This window comes from Venturia canescens, chromosome 2 (genome assembly GCF_019457755.1).
Source record: "Venturia canescens isolate UGA chromosome 2, ASM1945775v1, whole genome shotgun sequence".
Classification (NCBI taxonomy): domain Eukaryota; kingdom Metazoa; phylum Arthropoda; class Insecta; order Hymenoptera; family Ichneumonidae; genus Venturia; species Venturia canescens.
The window spans coordinates 20,771,922-20,790,212 of record NC_057422.1 but is presented as its reverse complement, the minus strand read 5'-3'; the positions used below and the strand labels follow the sequence as shown (position 1 = coordinate 20,790,212).

Genomic DNA, 18,291 nt, shown 5'->3' with positions numbered 1-18,291 from the left:
GCGACCTCGCAGCAACCGCGGACAGATATTTTTCGTCATGCACGTACGTGGGCCGGCGCATACACTGAAACTCATCTTTGCCGAGTGCACGGCCGTCCAGCTTTGCTGTCCAGACTCCGCTCTTTCGCCCTCTCCGTCGCTCTGCCCCTTGCCATTTCTTTTCATACTCTATTTTCTATTTGCATCTAATTCCGGCAGGCTGGCAAATGTGCGGTAGCTTTATCCTTCATGTATACTGCTTCCGCCGGGCTTAAACTGAGACCGAAAACTTCTTCAACACAGAACTGTGACTAGTGCCTCTGGATCGTTAATTAATGTAAAAACTTATTTAACAACTCGTTTCTGTCGCCTGTGAATGGATCAGAATGAGAATAAAATACGTTTTTCATTCGGTTCAATTTTATTGAGATTGTTTCGTGCTGGCGAAGTTCCGCGCTTTCGTGCATCGCTTTCCGTACTGGTTCTCAATTCCAGGAGCCACATTTTTGTTCATACGTTTCATTCGATATTTATTTCAGCTGTTTTGTGGGCAAGTGCTGGCCGCGGCTGTTGTAAATTTCTTCATCTTCTTCTGTCGCATAAAATGCGGTATGCGATTCAAGCGCTCGGGCGTATATACTTGCATCTATGGCATAGGTGTACTTGAGCTTGTCCCGCTCAGAAACCAGACGAACGCCTTCTCTTGGCGTATCTATACATAGATCTATGCTTCTTATTCTCTATTTATGTCGCTTCCTCGAACTCTCCTCGTCTCTATCTTGCTCTCTATTGCTTTCTTTCTTCACATCTTTGCTCCACGGGCATTACGTTTCTGCTGATATGCAAAACAGCATTATGCTTTATCCTCCCCCCCCCTCCCCCTTTTTGCACATGCACCATTTATTCTTATTCTTATTTTCTCATCTATCTAGTTCCCTCTTCTTTTCGCTTGGGAGGCTCCAGAAACAGAAATTCTTACGATATCAATCTCTTCCATATTCCTTCTTCTCGTTAATTCGTAGCTTCTCTAGACATTCTGAACCGCTCACTCCAGCTCCTAACTCCATTCATTCATTCACTTCGTGGCTTGCTATTTCTTTCTGGATTTCGTTGGAAGCAGCGTCGTATCGATACTTAGCTGTAACCAAGTCTTCGAAGCGAGTCGGACGAAGCCTCGTCCCTCTAAAATGTCACTTTGAACAATATTTTTTCAAGTTCGAATATCAAGAGAACTCCAATATTTTTGCTCGTTCAATAACTCGGTTGGCGTCATCGTTTTTATGCGATTAGCCCTTTCAGCGAAGTTTTCTCTTCCACTCACAAGAGTCTTCAATTCTCGTAAAACTGATGGCTCATTTATTGTTGCTTCTTTCTTGAAAGTATACAAGCTAATACCGAATGATTTTCATGGGTGCGCCTTCTCCACCATTCGGCATTAATTGTCAGACTGTTTCAAGGTTCGTATGAATGAGAATTGCGAAATAGATGAAGAAATGAAATAAGTAAATCGTCTCGTTTTCATTCGATGCAAAAATATCGACGCTACCGTCAGCTCGGTCGCAAAGAGCAGAAATTCAATTCAGTCGAAAAGGCACGCGTCGATGAGCCCACAACAGTTATCCTCTCATCGAGTTTCGCATTTCGTATTCCGTCGCTTTTAACATATATTAATTGAATATTTCTTTTTCCTCGACTACAACTACGTCTATACAAAAATTTGGAATATTTTCGCCGAAAAGGATCTTTGCCGCCGTGACGAGTATGCGAAACGTCAACGCCCTACAGGCTACCAGTTTACGTGAAATTCATTCGTACGTGTGCTTCCGTGTGCGTGTCCCAAGGCTCTTTCTCTCTTCCTCGCTCTACCGCCAAAAATATCGCTTTTGGCGTCGAATACGACCAGGTTCGTATAATTTACCGTTAGGTATACCTCGTTCCGAATTCCTTGACTATAATCTCTGCCATATGCAAGAAAACGTACCCTTTATTTCTTAAGGTATTACGCGACAGTGCGCGAGCTTTCCGGACACTGTCGCGCTACCTGCAACAATGCCATTTACCTGCACCTTTCGGTGTTAGCAGTGCAATGAGAACCCTCGATTCGAATTCAAATCGTATTCTATTGAGAATTTGTCGAGTGTACAGTCACCCTGGAAAAGTGATGCCGATCTGCAAATTCAATTCAAAAGTTTCCAAGGCGCTCATTATAGGGGTAAAACGATTGAGTGACTATGAAGATTTATTTATTATTGCCCAAGTCCAAACATTGCTTTTTCCACGTGCATTCCAAAATTGTTGCTCCGTCAATTCTCAAAGAGACGTTCCATTGGGTTATAAAAAAAAAAAATAAAATAAAATAAAAAAAAACGTTATAACTCAATGAAGTAACTACATATTTTAGGCTACGTTTAAGCAGAAACACAGCAATTGTTGAACTTTGTCTGTTTCCTTGCACCTCTGTATATGAAACAGAACGCAAAAGAATCGATGGAGCTTGGGATCCATCTCCACGAAAATGTTGAATACAGATTTGGCCTCAACAAAGCTGTTTATTCTTGGACGAGATAAACGTCGAAGACGACGCTGAAGTTTTCAACGTTGGAGTCCAACGAAATGAACGAAAAAAAACGTTTGTAATTCACCAATTTTTTATTTCACGAACCGTTGGTATAGCTTGAAAAACTACGAATCGCAAATTTGGCAGGGAACAAAATAGGAGAATTACTGGAATTATTGGAGAGTTTTTTTCCATCATTTCGTTGGACTCCAACGTTGGAAACTTCAGCGTCATACGTCGAAGCGATAATTTGGCGTGGGTCAATCTTATCGAGCATTAAATCCCGGATCGAACGTCTCCATCGTCAGGATTAAAAAGTATCGAATTTTCAGAGCCCTGAAAGTGGAAAAAAATGCAATTACAATCGCGATAAACTCCCCCATATTCGGCCCTTTTCGCGCCGTCTTTTAAGGTGCGTTGGCAGATTTTTTCCGCTGAATCGTCGCGGAGTGGTGGACCATTCGGGGAATAAGTTGGCGACGATTGGACGAGAAACACGAGTTTCAGGGGACGACACCCACACTCGGAACGTTCTCCGATTACCATATGCGGGGATCCCCGATCTCGAGCAACCAAACGAATCAACTTCTCTCTTTCTCTTTCTTTCTCTTGCAAAGTCCCCCTCGCGTGTCGCACTGTTGCGGTACCGGAATGTGTCCGTGTTCGTGCATGCGTATGTGTCGATTTCAGACTGTGGTGGCTATTCGGCGTCACTTCTCACGCGGTACCCTCAGTCTCGTGTCCACGCGGCTTAACGTCAGACACATCAAGACAGCTCTCTAGTCGGGGTTAGTCAGTTAGTCAGTCAGTCAGTCCGTCAGCCGGTCGGAGGCGAGCTATCGACCGCTCGCTTACCTTTTTCCGTACGTGTTCCGTTTCCCCTTTGATTGTTCATCCAATATCGTTGCTCACCTATCGCGATAACGATGATCATTTCCACTTATTTTTCTCTCGTCGCCAAGTTTTATCGACAAGCTTATTTAACATTGACGAGTGTCACGCTCCCTAAATGCCATTGAATGACGTATTTATGAAAAATCATTAGAATTATCGCTCAGAACGTGCCCGACAGTTTCGCCCGGAGCCCTCGAATTCGGATTAATTTTGAAAAAATCGCTCGTGGTGGTAACCAAAATAAAGAATAAAATGAGAACGAGTCGTGCACGCAAATTCCAAAGTCTTGAGATTATTTATTGACCCGAGGCATCGAGACTCACTTGCTGTTTTGTTTTTCTTTTCTCGAACAGTGTTTTCCACGCGTGAAATAAATCGAAGGGGAGATATACACGAGTAACCTGATGGATTAACGGGGCCTCGAGGAAGTACGAAAAAGCCCTGTTCGGGAATCCAATGTGCCATAAATTAAACAATGTATGCGTGCGGTAAAAGATATCCGTGGGAATATCGAGCTGATACGAAAATCGAAGAATAATCGTTTGTCGTCGCCGAACGGATTACGCATATCGCGAGACACGAGCGCCATAACAAATACATTTATAACCGCCTAACGAGACCGTCAATTAACGGCTTGGAGCACTAATCACGAAACTCGAAACTTCCCAGACCGGATATGAACGAAAAAAATTTCAGCGAAAACGAAAAAACTCAAACTTACCGTAATAATAACCAGTTGGAGAATAATTGCGCTGTTTTTGACAAATAATAATTATTTACAAACCGAGGAGAAAGATAAAATAATAACCAATACCAACGCAACGTAATTCACGATTGATCGAATAACACGCATTAATTAACCCGACGTAAGAGAAGAGAAAGAAGAAAAGAAACGAATCTATAATAATAACAACAACAACAACAGTATTCAACCAGCGAGTACACGCGCTTTGAAACATCGTTGGTCGTTTTGCAGATACACGAAAAGGAAAGTGGTGAGGAATTAAAAACGAACGAAACTAAAAATCAAGCAATCGAACGACGCTTTTCTCGGTCGCGCCGCGTTGTGTGGAGGCGCGTCAGACAAATAAAGAAAAAGCAAAGAGGTCGGTATTTTGGCGCGAAACGAACTCCTCCGCGAGATCACTTCCGGTGGCGTTGAATGCCTATTTTTCCTTTCTCTTCCTCTCTCCATTTTCCATTCTTCTTCAATCGCGAAAGTGATTAACATTCAGTTTGAATTTGTTCTTCGGGTGCGACGAGTAGTCATGGATTCGTGATTAGAGTGAGGATTGTTCGTACCGTACACCGAGGTGGAAAAGAAGAAGCTGAAGAAATATCGAACGATTTGCGGGCGAAAAGCGCCCTCCCGGGGACCGGAAGTGCGCGGTGGGAGATACGAAAAGAAAAACGAGCGCTCACCCTCCTCGAAAAATGTCGACCCAGGCTTATTACAAGGAAAGACTTGGCTTCGATCCTGCTGACACAGTCGCCGAACATCATCGCGAGCAGCGATCCCAGCACGGCTACGAAGAATCCCTCTCCAAGTTCAAAGGTCAGAACGGTGATAACAGAAACGACAGAAATGTCACGAGGCTCCTCGGCGATTCGATCGCTGAGGATAATAACGATGATATTAGTGGAGCCAGTGGTGGCGACGAGGACGATCGTGAGACCGACACGAGTTCAGGAATGCGGACTGGCAGCGCTCAGGCTTTCTGGGGCTGTTGGGCCAAATTCATCGAGGCACACGGTAGGTCACGCTGATGCTGTGCAATCCCTTTTTACATGCTGCCGCTGTCACAGAGCTCTTCATTTCGTTTTTGCATTTTTTTTTCTTCAATCGATTTTGTTTCATTAAGTTTTTTTTTTTTAAATATCTTTGTAGAACAAGATTTTTCGACCGTTTTTAGTTTTTGCTTCCGTTTTACGAGTTATGAGAGATGGAATGGTTTTTTGAAATGCCTCCCCCCCCGCCCTCATCAACACGATATTCATCGTTTGCGATAATTAGACTCGTGCGCTGCTTCGTTAGATTTTTATTTCACCTCCGAGTCTTCGGAATATTTATCCACAGGAAAATTCTCACGTCAGTTTGTCCAATTCGTATTTGAGCCCATTAATCAGAGTTCATTCAGTTATTTTCAGTTTTTTTTTCCGTTGTTGACATATTACATTTAATTTTAGTTTTTCCCATGTTCCTTTCAGTAACAAAGATTTTTCATTGGCACGAAATCGTTACTCAACACACTTTCCGTGACTCTCAGTTTCATCATTTTATTTATACTATATATAAAATGACGGGAAATTAATAAACTTGAGTGAGAATATTCCCGATCTTCAGAGCGATTGCTCAGAGTTTGAAAGCACACTAGAAAAAAAAAATGGAACGTATCAGTAGATTGGCTTCAATAGAAAGTGAATTTGCTCGGTGATTTTAGTATACGAATTAATAATTCAACGAAGCAGAGCTGCCCACAAATATTTCAGGAACATCGTTCCTTTGTCCCGTTGAATTTTCAAGTTTTTACCCTGGCATGGTGTTACGTGATTATTGCTTAACAACGAACCAAGCGTCCGAGAATGGAGGATAAATACTGAAGATTTATTTGGTGGAAGAATCACTGGGAGGGCTGTACTGAGCTTTTTTGAAGTTACAAAAGTTGAGTAGATTAATCACACAAATATTTAACGAGCGAATGAACTCGAGCGATTTTCATTCAGAAAAATCTCGTGAGTTTTTTCGATTTGAGTAATTTCCTGTGGCTTTTAAAACAGCTCTGATTGGTTTGTAGCTCGTTAGGAGATCGACGATTACTAACGCTTACGAAAATAGTTATCTATTGCCTTTATTTTTTTTTTCAAGTACTCGTAATCGGTTCGTTCGAGGTAACGAGTTATATAATTTCGAATGTTTTTATCTTTGAAAAATGCGGGATTACAGTAAATTCCTGAGGACGATCGTAATATCTTTTCTTTGAAAGCCTCTCTAGCAAGTTGACCGAACTAAATTGTCAATTAGGGAATGCCTTTGAAGATTTTCGGGGTTACAATAACATCGTTATGAGACACGAATCTACGAATCGACTAACGAAGGCGATGAGCATAAAAACTTTTGAGCCTTGGAGCTTCGAACCCGGTTAAAATGTTCGTCTCCTCCGCAGCGAAAGTATCAGGAAAAAATAGTCACGATAAGATCATGCCAGTGCCAAAATATGCGGAACGAGAAGTAAACTTCCGCTCTCCGTTTCTCTCATTCGTCTCGTATACTCGGATAACGAACGAAGACGAAAGTGAACCTCGCGCGGTTGCAATACGAGCTCTCGGCGCATGTACGCCTGCGATGCATCAGTGTGACACACTCGTGAAATTCCACTCGTGAAATTCCGTCTCATATACGTCCAATTCATATGTGTAGGATATGTGAAATATTTTTATGATTTACCTTTTGTACACACAGCTATGGGTTACGTCCGCGTGAGTCTCGAATCACGGTCGTAATATCAAGTTCACCGTTCACTCAGGCACCTAGATCCACACGTTTTTACACTGCTCAATAAAATTAACACTTTATCCATTTTGTTAATACTCTCTCACGACGATTTTCCTGAGTTCGTCCATCCGTCCGCTGCGTTTATGTGCTTGTTCATCGAAATTGATTCGTCGATTGATTCACATTGCCATTGTATATCTGTACTTGATATTTTCTTACTTACGATCAAGAAATCAGCGAAATGAAACTTCATAAATCATTCTGCGTACCGTTCCAGTTGAAATTTCGTGAGATTCGATCGATAAGACGCTCATTTTCATAACGAATTCAACTTTGTCCTTGTTAACAGAGGTTTTTTATTACTCGTCCTTTACTTTGATGCTTTGAAGAGAATAGAAAGCGCTCATTGGTGACGTAATCGCCTAAGTACTGGTAGAATCGACGCGTGGGTGTAGCCATATTAGCGTATCGATGTACCGACACAGATATAGTTGTTTCATACTTGCCGAGTCAATGGAGCGTCAAACGTACGGATCGTGCGATCGGGCACCTTCGATAATTTAATTCGATAATTAATTGCCGGTAGCGATCACTTCGCCTCGTCTTTCCGCTTGTTTTTTTTCTCTCTCTTTTCATATTCTTTTTACTTCTTTTACCGCGACGTTTGCGCTAGTAGAACGCAGTAGAATTAGCTTTCCAACATCGGCAATAGCGAGGCCGAGTGTTTAACAAACAGCGGGAGGAAACGGACGTCAACTCTCGACTGAATCGTTCTCACAGATGAGAGAATTGTTCTCGAATTACCTCTGCTTCATATATTTTAGCGTACTCGACTCACTCCGAGCTACCTTCGTTCACGCAAATAGAGAAAAACCTTTATGCACTCGAGCAATCCGCTTAAAATTCAACGCTTGACAGTTTCTACCGATTTCTACCGAACTGTTGAAACAATCAATTTTTATTTGGAATTTTTTTTTTTTTTAACGAACGCATCAAACGGAATGTTTTTTTCTTCTTTTTTTCTTTTCATGCGCGCTTCGCTAACATTACGTACGAGAGAGAGAGTAATCTTCTGGAAAAATAGTTTTTGCCCCGTGTCCGGGAAGTGGTTTTTGCTTTTAATCGTTGAGTGTCAGGCTCTGAGGGCAGAGAAAATTCTTGGCATCACGATATTAACATGGTTGATTTTTTTCATAGTCTTACCGACAAAGTCTCGCGTTTTTGTCTTCCTTTTGTATGTTTATTTCAGTATATTATCGGATGTTGATCTATTCATGACTTGAAAAGGAAAAAAATGATAGTTTTTCGAGTTTTTTTTTTTTTTTTTTTTTTTTTTTTTTTTTTTTTTTTTTCATTCACAACGTAAAGTGCGTTGCGCTCGAATTTTATTGAATATCAGGGCAAATCTACTCTTATTCTCATGTAATTGATAGTCGCAGCACTGATTCAACTTGAGCCCACGTATTTGTTGATTTCTCTCGTCAAGAGTAAATCTTATATTGATTTTTGTTCGCGCGAACATTATTGGCCACAATGAAGGGCGAATCGAGCAATGATTGAAGTGATTGGCCCGCGAAAGAGGAAACGCAAGTTATGCTTCACACCTCGATCGTTCTACGCCTGCTCCTTAATTCTCACTTTTCCGTTCTGTTCCTCTCTCAAAAGATTTTTAATATATATTGGAAACACAAGGCGATCCTCGCATTTTATCGTGACCGAGGCCTTGGAAGTATTAAAAGTAGGGAAAAGTTTACGACGTGAAGAGCAGGGGAAAACGATCGCGTGCGGTGAGTTTAACGAGCGATCGAATATGTTGTTGCTAGTGCAAAACGTGGATCAATGCATAAAAACGCGACACAAGCGTGACTCATCAATGATTATAATGGCGACCACTTTCCACTTAAATGACGAATGGTTCTATAGAACAATTGGCAAATATTTATAATTCTTACTTTTGCTAAAAATGGTCCTAACGTTTTTCTTCAGCACTATTATCAATAAAAATGATATCGCGGTTCAATTTAGGGAGGGGGAAGGTACAAAAAGCAAGAAGATTTTTTTTTTAATCCGAATTAAATTTCAGTTTCTTCGTTATTTTTATCAATGGAAAATGGTCCCAAAATTTTTGGGAACGTGTAATATTGATAAGAAATTATATTATACGACGAATTTTAAGAATGGGGAAGGTAAAAAGAAACACAACTTTGTTTTTATAAGCGAAATTTCAATTAGCTACTGCAATCATTTATTCTTTCAGTATTTATTGTTTCAAACTCATACAACCCCTTATATTTAACACGTAGAAGTGATTGAGTGGGTCTGGAGCATCTTTCGATGTGTGTGCGAAATCGTTGGGTCGGTACATTACACTTTTAATGTGTGTGTGTGTGTGTGTGTGTGGTATCGTTGGGCGGGTCCGGAACGTCTTCCTCATCTCGTATTTTCATTTTCCTATCATCCCCTTCGTGATTTTTTTCAGATTTGAAAATAAAATTTTTAATAAAAACCTTTTTATCTTCCCCCTCCCTAAAACTAATCGCGGTATCATTTTTGACGAATGATAATGCTTGAATAAATAATTATGACGTTGAAGTTTGTAACGTTGAGTCCAACGAAATGATCTAAAAAAACTCTGCAATAATTCTAATAACTCTCCAATTTCGGTCCTGTCGAATTTGCAATTCGTAATTCTTCAACCTACACCGATGCTTCGTGAAATAAAAAATTGGTAAAAAATTACAAATGTCTTTTTCGTTCATTTCGTTGGACTCCAAAGTAACAAACTTCAGCGTCGTTAATAATTTGGCATGCTTTTAAGCAAAAGTAAGTATTATAAATATTTACCCAAAAATGTTGCATTCAAGAGGTAGCTGACATTGAAACGTCAATGCCCACTGCATTGATCCTCCCACGCACGTTGCATTGCCCTATGAAATGAAATCCTAAAAACACAAAAAATAACCGCGATTAAAAATAAAGTTTTAATTTTCAATTCCTTACGCTAGCTTGCAACGGTGAATCTTCTTGTATTTATTTTTAATCCTACATCCTTTTTATCCCAGTTTTCTGACTGCATCCACGAAACAAAATGAATCGACGATATGGAAGTTATATATATGCAGATTTATATTTGAATACGTACTATATTCAGTGCAATTATAACAAGGCACGATATATGAACTGCTCACGTTAATAACGTTCATTCACAATGGGGAGCCAGTCCTCGTACATACAAATATATCTCGACGAAAATAATATTATATATACACGTCACGCTGGAATCGAGCTGTGCTCTCCTGCTCGTAGTGCCACAGAACTCTCGTCTTACGTAATACGATACGTGATATTATCCTTACGATATACATACATAATGTAAATTATAATAATAAGGATAATCATAATATAATATATGCATATACCGGATTAAAGAGGGTGGATCACAAAATCAAAATAATCAGAATTTGATAAAATTTGGCGATAACATTCTTTGGCATACAAATACAATTTTTTTCAAAATTTTTTACCACATGGTTATCGAATAATTGAGCATTAAATCGAACTTCTTATGCACAAGATGTATAAGAATTACTCGAGAGGTATGTGGTAAAAAAATCTAAAAAAATTCATATTGTCTCATATATTTTTAAAGAATACATTTACCAAATTTTATTAAATTCTTACGACGCTGAAGTTTCCAACGTTGGAGTCCAACGAAATGAACGAAAAAAAACGTTTGTAATTCATCAATTTTTTATTTCACGAATCGTTAGTGCAGCTTGAATAACTACGAATCGCAAATTTGGCAGGGAACAAAATAGGAGAATTACTGGAATTATTGGAGAGTTTTTTTCGATCATTTCGTTGGACTCCAACGTTGGAAACTTCAGCGTCATAAATTCTTATAATTTTGAAATTCTTTATATTTTTCGTTGACTTATCACGCGGAGCCTTTTGACGCGATCGTCTCGATTCACCAAACCGTCCACGTGCGTCATCCCCTCCATTCTTCTCAAAATTCGTTGAGCATTTTTTCTGCTTCTCTCTTTCCCTCCCGCCCTTCTTGCTTCTTTCTTCTTCGGTCAGTATGATAACGAGATTGGTGGCGACTGCCTCACAACTCTTTCAACATATCGGGGGATCTATGCTCTCGATAATTTCGACATGTTTTCCCCTCCTTTAAATGCTTTTTCGGCCTTTCATCTCGTGCCTCGTATTCTCTCGTACTCATACTTTATTCTCGTTGTGATGATCGCCCCGAGGACTCTCGCGATTCGAGACCTTCAACGGAATATCCTTGAGACGAAACTTTTGATTCCCGGACGAATGAAACGAGGAAAAAACGTGAGGCACACAAGCCGTGCAGAGGAAGAACCGAGAGAGACGGAAAAAAGAGCGAATTAATCTACGAGGAGCAGGTGCCCGGTTCGCAGGGTCACGATTCGTAATTACCGAGTATGAGCGCATATGATGTTCGTAAATTATATACATTCCGTACACATCGCAGTTTATATAAATACGTGTGAGCTCCATACGTGCCTCGTGTAGATAATTATAAATCACGAACTTTAAGTCCGTTCCCATCTATTTATTTAATTTTTTTATTCCCAAAATCTCCGAATGCAGTATTTATTCCTGTTTGTATTGCGCAAAACTCCAATTATTGTCAGTAAATCTCGGTCGAGAAGCTCTTTTTTCGACTTCACGGTTTATTCAACGAGTATATATTTATCTCGTTAAGAGGCTCCCGTCATCTTGGAAATCCATGGAAATAAACACGTGATATAATTGCACTCATTTTTTCCCGATCGAAACATTCCTTTTGAGCTTTCTTTTTGAGGGAGGAATCCTCTTTGAAAAAAAGCATCGAGTTTGTCCACTCAATTTGCTTATTTTGAGTGAAATCGCACATTTTTTTCTCACGGAATGGGTTTGAAGTCATGATTTTTTTGGTGAGAAGCTATTTTAATTTAACGAGTATCGCGGCATTGAACTTGGAGTAACGGACCTCTAAACTCCCAGCTCCTTAAAGCTTGGAGCTAAAATTCTCTCAGCAATATCGTTCAACGGTCTGAGCTGGGAGGGAAGCTCTCGAATCTCGGGCAATTACGAGAGAAAACAGGGTGTGAACATAATCGTCCAAGATTAATTTGATTTATTGAGCTTTTACTTCCTAATTCGAAGCTCAAGCCTGCTGTTAACCGGCTATTCTGATATAAAGGATTGCGAAGCAAGACTCGTGCCTTTCTTCATAGGGTGTTCCGAAATAGATGAGGTCACAATAGACGCGAGGACGAGGAAGCGGCTAGTGAAAGGGAGGCGGGAGTGGCATCCGGTGATGATTCCAAGTATTCCCAACAGCCAATATTCACAGATGTACTACGAACGCACATTGGATAATTATCCATGCAATTCTCGTCGTATATCGACGATCGACGCTGCTCCAAAATAGCAGAGACGAAATAAACCGTTTATACACGGAGAAAACGAGGCCGAAAACTAAGAATATAGTATCTCGGGGACAGTATATAACTGGGTTGCAGCATTAAGGTAATTCTATCGCTTCAGTCTAGTCATATACCACTGCTAATAGTTGAGACTTACAGTAATTAATATTATTGACATATGGAAAAAAATTATTTCTTATAAGTAAAATTTTCCATATGTAATCCTTTAAATTAATGTTCGTACTGAATTATAAAAATTAAAAAAAAGTTAGTCCAACGATTCGCGTAGTATCCCCAAGTTTACGTTTGGCAACGCAGGTTCTCTCCGTCTTTTTCTACTCGACCGCTCCTGAGTGTTTAACCTCTTTTCTGTTGATCTGCCAAATTGAGGTTAGGACTACACTCAGCTGATGCCTTACTGTCATGTCTCTTTATCATAACGAGTCGTAGGAAATCCAATTCCGGAAGTTCAAATTAAACTTAATATTTCCTAAAAAAATAGGCCGATAAGGGCAACTTTTTTTGGGAGTATTAGATTACTACAAGTATTGAGTATATACGAATTGCAGTTTTTTTTCCAGAATTTTATGGATTTCTATTAGGCAAATATATATTTTTGTAGCAACCGGAAGTTAGGTTTTTGTATGCTGTTTTGAAATTCCTTCACGAAAACCACCAATTTTAATAATTAATTTCTCTGAAATTAGGTCGATAACCGACCCTGAAATTTTACACAGCCCTTTATTAAAGGTTTAAGTACAGCATAAATTTTTTTTAAAAATCTTATGAACTAAGCCTGGCGATAGAATTACCTTAATTCGAAGAGCAGTTATAAGAACTGTCTATCCACCATAATAAAAATACCAATACTCATCCCTTTTATTCAAAAGACTTGAGAGTGGTTTTCTCAATAAAAAATCTTTTCAGTCACTTCAAATGTTTATATTGTAAAGTATGCTCGGGCAACCCTGAAAAAAAAAAAAACGATATGTATGGTAAAATGTCACACGTCTTTGGTCTATATTCGTGTATTTATCATAGAATTTACTGTCTGACAGTCAAAATTTACGACGCTGAAGTTTCCAACGTTGGAGTCCAACGAAATGAACGAAAAAAACGTTTGTAATTCACCAATTTTTTATTTCACGAATCGTTGGTGCAGCTTGAAAAACTACGAATCGGAAATTTGGCAGGGAACAAAATAGGAGAATTACTGGAATTATTGGAGAGTTTTTTCCATCATTTCGTTGGAGTCCAACGTTGGAAACTTCAGCGTCATCAAAATTTGTGATTTACAATACATTTCCACTTATCAATAAGTGCTATAGTCTGCCATGATGAATAACGCTCGAAAACAAAACGAAATATAGTTCTCGCACGTGCATCACTTTTTGCTATCCACATAAAGCTGTTTAGAATTGAACGGATGAAAATTTGTAAAATTCAAAAAATACTATGCCGTTTGTAATCGGTGCGCCTAAAAACTTTTTAAATTCTTGAAAAATAATATATTCCTCACTACATACAAAACGAATCCGTTTTATCCGTGTAGAAATTTCTGAAGCTCGATATTCATGGCAATTTTTTGGCCTCTTCATCAACTTTGCAATTCATTTTCTTTGCGTGCATATTTCTCTATCATTTTCATTTCTCAATTTCCTACATATTAAAGTGGAATCCAGTTGCGTTTTCAAAACTTTTGAATCCTTCTTTCTTCACTGCTTCTCAGTAGAGTATTAAAATGTCAAGAAACCTAAAATCTCATTGTGGGCTCGATGTCTGCTGTGAGAGCTCCGTGAAAATTAGTCTAGCAACTCATCTCGAGTTATACAAGTATTCACAAACGCTTGTATGCAGCAGAGTTTTGGAAAGGGAAGATCTCCTCATCTGCTTGACTTTAACTCGGTTTAAGTTCACCCAACTACTATCGAACCGGAGGCACTTTTGTTCAATCTCAGAATATACAACAGCTCTAATCACCCGCATCGTTTCGACAGCCTTCTGGTCCTGGAGGCTGTACACAGGCTTGTATTCGTGTGAAAACATTCATTGCGGTTGCCGGGTGCACTGGAGACGCGGAGATTTACTTTTGGCCTCTTGCACAAGACTGAAAATAAGCTCGAAACTGTTGACGTGTGTCGAATCTCGCCAATGCATGTGACGGCCCATTTATTATTAACTCTTAGTGTGCACACCTTCACAGCGAGTCACTTTTTATGTCAAATATCTCGGTAACTATGCGCTTTTCGGAATAAAAGGTTTAGTCACTTTTTGCAGTGAATTGATCCAACTTTAAGGCTGCAAAGTTGGGTTTCCAAAAAAATCTTTTTTCATTGTTCAAAAACGTGCTCAAAGTCGATAGTGCGCGTAAAAAGCACTTTTTCGGTTAAATCTCTCGTAAAAAATTAAATTTTGAGCTTCGAAAAAAATCCTTACAGAGTTTTACAGACAAGGATCCATACTTTAAGGGAAAAATAGTCCACTTTGCAACCGTTCCAAAAAGTGTATTTATTTTGGAGTATGAAGTTGGCTATGCTCCCTACTTTTATAGAGGGAATAACGATTTCTTAATATTCGGGGTTTTACTTATGAGATGCTCATCTGTAAATGCTATTCATGCGAGAAAAAAATGTTGGAGTCAACCTGACCCGAGATGCACACACTAAGGGTTAAATGACGTCGCCCTGGCGGTGCGGCTCTCAAAGATTTATAGCACATGCCTTAAATACGACAAGCGGAAGTCAAAGCCACGCGATGCTAAGTTACTTGCTTCCCATAGTTTGTCGCCCTGGTACAGAAAAAAGTATGAAAATTGCGCATGCTAGCGAGAAATAAGAGCGTCAACTTTCCCCAGTCGTATACGTCGCGAGTTGAAATACGGTTTGAAAGAGTCACCGGACCAGAGATAAGAATGTCCCGGGGCTCTTGTACCAACATTCCTGATGAATGGCGCGGACCGCAACGATGCATTCGTATATCGATTCACGGCCCGAGAAGCTTCCAATGACTTGAGCAAAAAAAACGTATTGAGATTGAGATTTCTACGGAGATTGCCTGCAAATTTATCGAAGCTTTGGCGTTACTCGTGTTCACCGGACACTCGTGAGAGTCGAGTGCAAATTTACTTTTCGATTTATTTGACGCTCGATTCACTCGCGAAATCTTTTGACAATCGATTTGTAAAGAATTGAGAGCGTTTATAGTATACGACAGCGCGTTGCAATCGAGTGAGAACATTGCTCCGAGATTCGCGAAGAAGCCCTGCGTCATGGAGTCGCACGTATGCGCGGTGCACGAGTGCACTTGAATCCTCAAAGGCGTAGGCGGACAGAAACCACGTGCGCAATTTTTATTTGCTTCTTATTTAATCTCTTCCTCTCTTTATTTCGCCTTCTAAGTTCCTCGAGAAAATCAAGTGCACCGACAGTCTGAGAATGCACTCGAGCTCGCCGGATACCCGGCGAATAAGTGGCCCGGATTTTTTCTTCGATCGCGAAAAATTGGCGCCACTTTTAAGGTCGAACGACGTCACGGGAATCACCGCGGAGTTCACAGCGCTCGGCTTATTGCTTTCATCGGCGGATTTATTCATTCGACGAGCCGCTGATGCAGCAGCAACATGCGTGCTCTCATTGCTCAATGTTCCCTCGCGGCCCTGAACAATCAACAAATAAGATTTACGGTTATGGGGCCCTCCGGTTATCATTGCACGCCAGCAGCGCATTAGTCAAACACTTTTTTTCAATCAATCTCTTCCATTCTATAATACCATAACTCTTTGCTCCCGAGACAAACTCGATGAGTTTTTTCGCATTCCGTATCTAAATCGGTCTCTTAAACGCCGCACTAATATGGTCATTTCCGAGCCGCATTCGCCTTGCTCGCGTGTTCTTACTATTTTATTATGCAATCATTCCGTTTTTTTATTCGCACGAAGAACAATTTTCTCGTCACTGGTATATCTCTACTCTTCGATTTCCAAGACGCGTTGCATCTCGCGCACAGTCTCAACTGAGACTGCCGTCTAAGGCAGGAATTATAGTTGACTTTATATGTTCGAATTCAAAACGTGAGGCCAGATGTTCAGTATTGCGTCTTGGAAAATTCCATTTTTCTGAAACTTTCTCTTGACAATTACACAGGCCTGTATTGTACCGTTAAACTTGACGACGCTGAAGTTTGCAACGTCGGAGTCCAACGAAATTTGTAATTTGAAAAAAAATTTGTAATTTACCAATTTTATATTTCACGAAATATCGGCGCAGATTGAAAATCTACGAATCGCAAATTCGGCAGGGAACGAAATTGGAGAATCACTGGAATTATCGGAGGGTTTTTTCAAAATCATTTCATTGGACTCCAACGTTGCAAACTTCAGCGTCATTAAACTTCGCTGATGGCTTGGGACTGTGTGAGATTCACGAATCACTCCCATTCAACATCTTGCGGGACTGCGTTATTGTGCTTCGCGCGGAAAAGAGCTTTCAAGGCAATGCTTTCGTGGGAAGCGAGGACGGAAAAAGCTCGCGGAAGGAACAGATTGAGGAGATCATAGTCGTGTAAAGATAAAGTGCGTTTTCGAGTAGCCTGGAAATTGGGAATATTCAACGTCTCCGAATCTTTAGAATGACCGGAAAAAAGGAAGAGAGCCGTGCGAAAGAAACAGCGCGAGGGGAGTGTACGACGAGTTCTCGAGAAAGGCGAATAACAGATTGTATGTACGAGTAAAAAAGTGACGAGACAAAATGGTTCTCCGTACACTCGTATTATTTCTCTCTTGGAAGTAACGAAGAAACGTTCCTTTTTCGTTTTTTCTTTCCACATATCGCCATCAAGTCGAACGAGAGAGTGCTCGCTGGTTGCGGATACATTCCGGGATGGACGTACTCAGTTAAATGAGAGAGAAGGAAAAGCTCGAGGCGTGGGCAGAACGAAATAAGCATGTTTGCGTGTCGAGTGTGTCGCACGAGAATCTCTTCTCTCGTGCGCGGTAATATGTGCCCGATAGAGAGGAGGTTCTACCAGAAGAAGCACGCGTTTGCCTCCTCACTATTTGCCATTCCGTTTCGCTCCTCGATGTCGAATGCGTAAAAGGAAGAGGAAAAGGTGTAAACCTTGGACATGTATATAGAAAGAGAGAGGAGAGAGGCGAAGAGCGAGAGAGAAAGGGACAGAAGTGGCGCCTTGTAGTCGCTCTTTCTCTTTCCTTCTCCTCCTGACGTCATCCGCTATTTCCGGAGAGATCGATGGTCCCGGCATGTCCTTTTTTTCTAGTTCATCTTCATTGTTTTTCTTTTAACTACAAAAATAAATGAGTGCAGCTCTGAGGAGAGAACGGTCATCGAAAGCCTGACAATTTCGGTCCGCATGCGATGGACTTTGATCATTCATCGAGGTGTATTCCCGTCGAAATCACCAAGCCAAAATGACGCTGAAGTTTCCAACGTTGGACTCCAACGAAATGATCGAAAAAAAACTCTCCAATAATTCCAGTAATTCTCCTATTTTGTTCCCTGCCAAATTTGCGATTCGTAGTTTTTCAAGCTGCACCAACGATTCGTGAAATAAAAAATTGGTGAATTACAAACGTTCTTTTTCGTTCATTTCGTTGGACTCCAACGTTGGAAACTTCAGCGTCGTGCCAAACGACCCTCAGTCTCTTCACCTCGATCTGTAATTTCTTGGTGATTCGCTGTTAGAAAGTTGGAGAAATAGACACATGCACGGCGATGGATATGCGTATATCATACCGATCTAAACATTGCCTCGGTTTACACGTGTTTATCACCGGGGGAAAAAAAAAAAACACTCCAACGGCAATTGTAAATCTGCCGCGACGAAAGCATTATTTCGTCAAGTAAATTAATACCGCTCGTTAAAGATTCCTCTCTCGTCTTGAAAGAGAAACGAGCTGGGAGGAGAGG

General features: G+C 40.4%; 1 protein-coding gene and 1 long non-coding RNA gene across 33 annotated transcripts in view; one reads left to right on the top strand and one right to left on the bottom strand.

Moving 5' to 3' along the window:
* Positions 1–18,291, top strand: part of shot (dystonin-like protein short stop) — a 213,237-nt gene that overhangs the window by 69,681 nt on the left and 125,265 nt on the right. For 14 of the 32 annotated variants that reach the window (XM_043411230.1, XM_043411226.1, XM_043411220.1 and 11 more), the window contains exon 1: positions 3,307–5,183. The exons of 8 other annotated variants lie outside the window; for them this stretch is intronic. In XM_043411230.1, coding sequence (XP_043267165.1) covers positions 4,865–5,183 — 319 coding nt within the window. In that variant the 5' untranslated portion in view covers positions 3,307–4,864. Of the gene's footprint in view, positions 1–3,305; positions 5,184–18,291 lie in introns of those variants that run through there. 10 more of the 32 variants (XM_043411240.1, XM_043411238.1, XM_043411236.1 and 7 more) reach the window with 6 other exon arrangements.
* Positions 9,314–10,121, bottom strand: LOC122406059 (uncharacterized). Its single transcript, XR_006259887.1, has 3 exons — positions 10,066–10,121; positions 9,768–9,865; positions 9,314–9,384 (listed from the first exon to the last, which is right to left on the bottom strand). It is a non-coding gene; the product is annotated as an uncharacterized lncRNA (long non-coding RNA).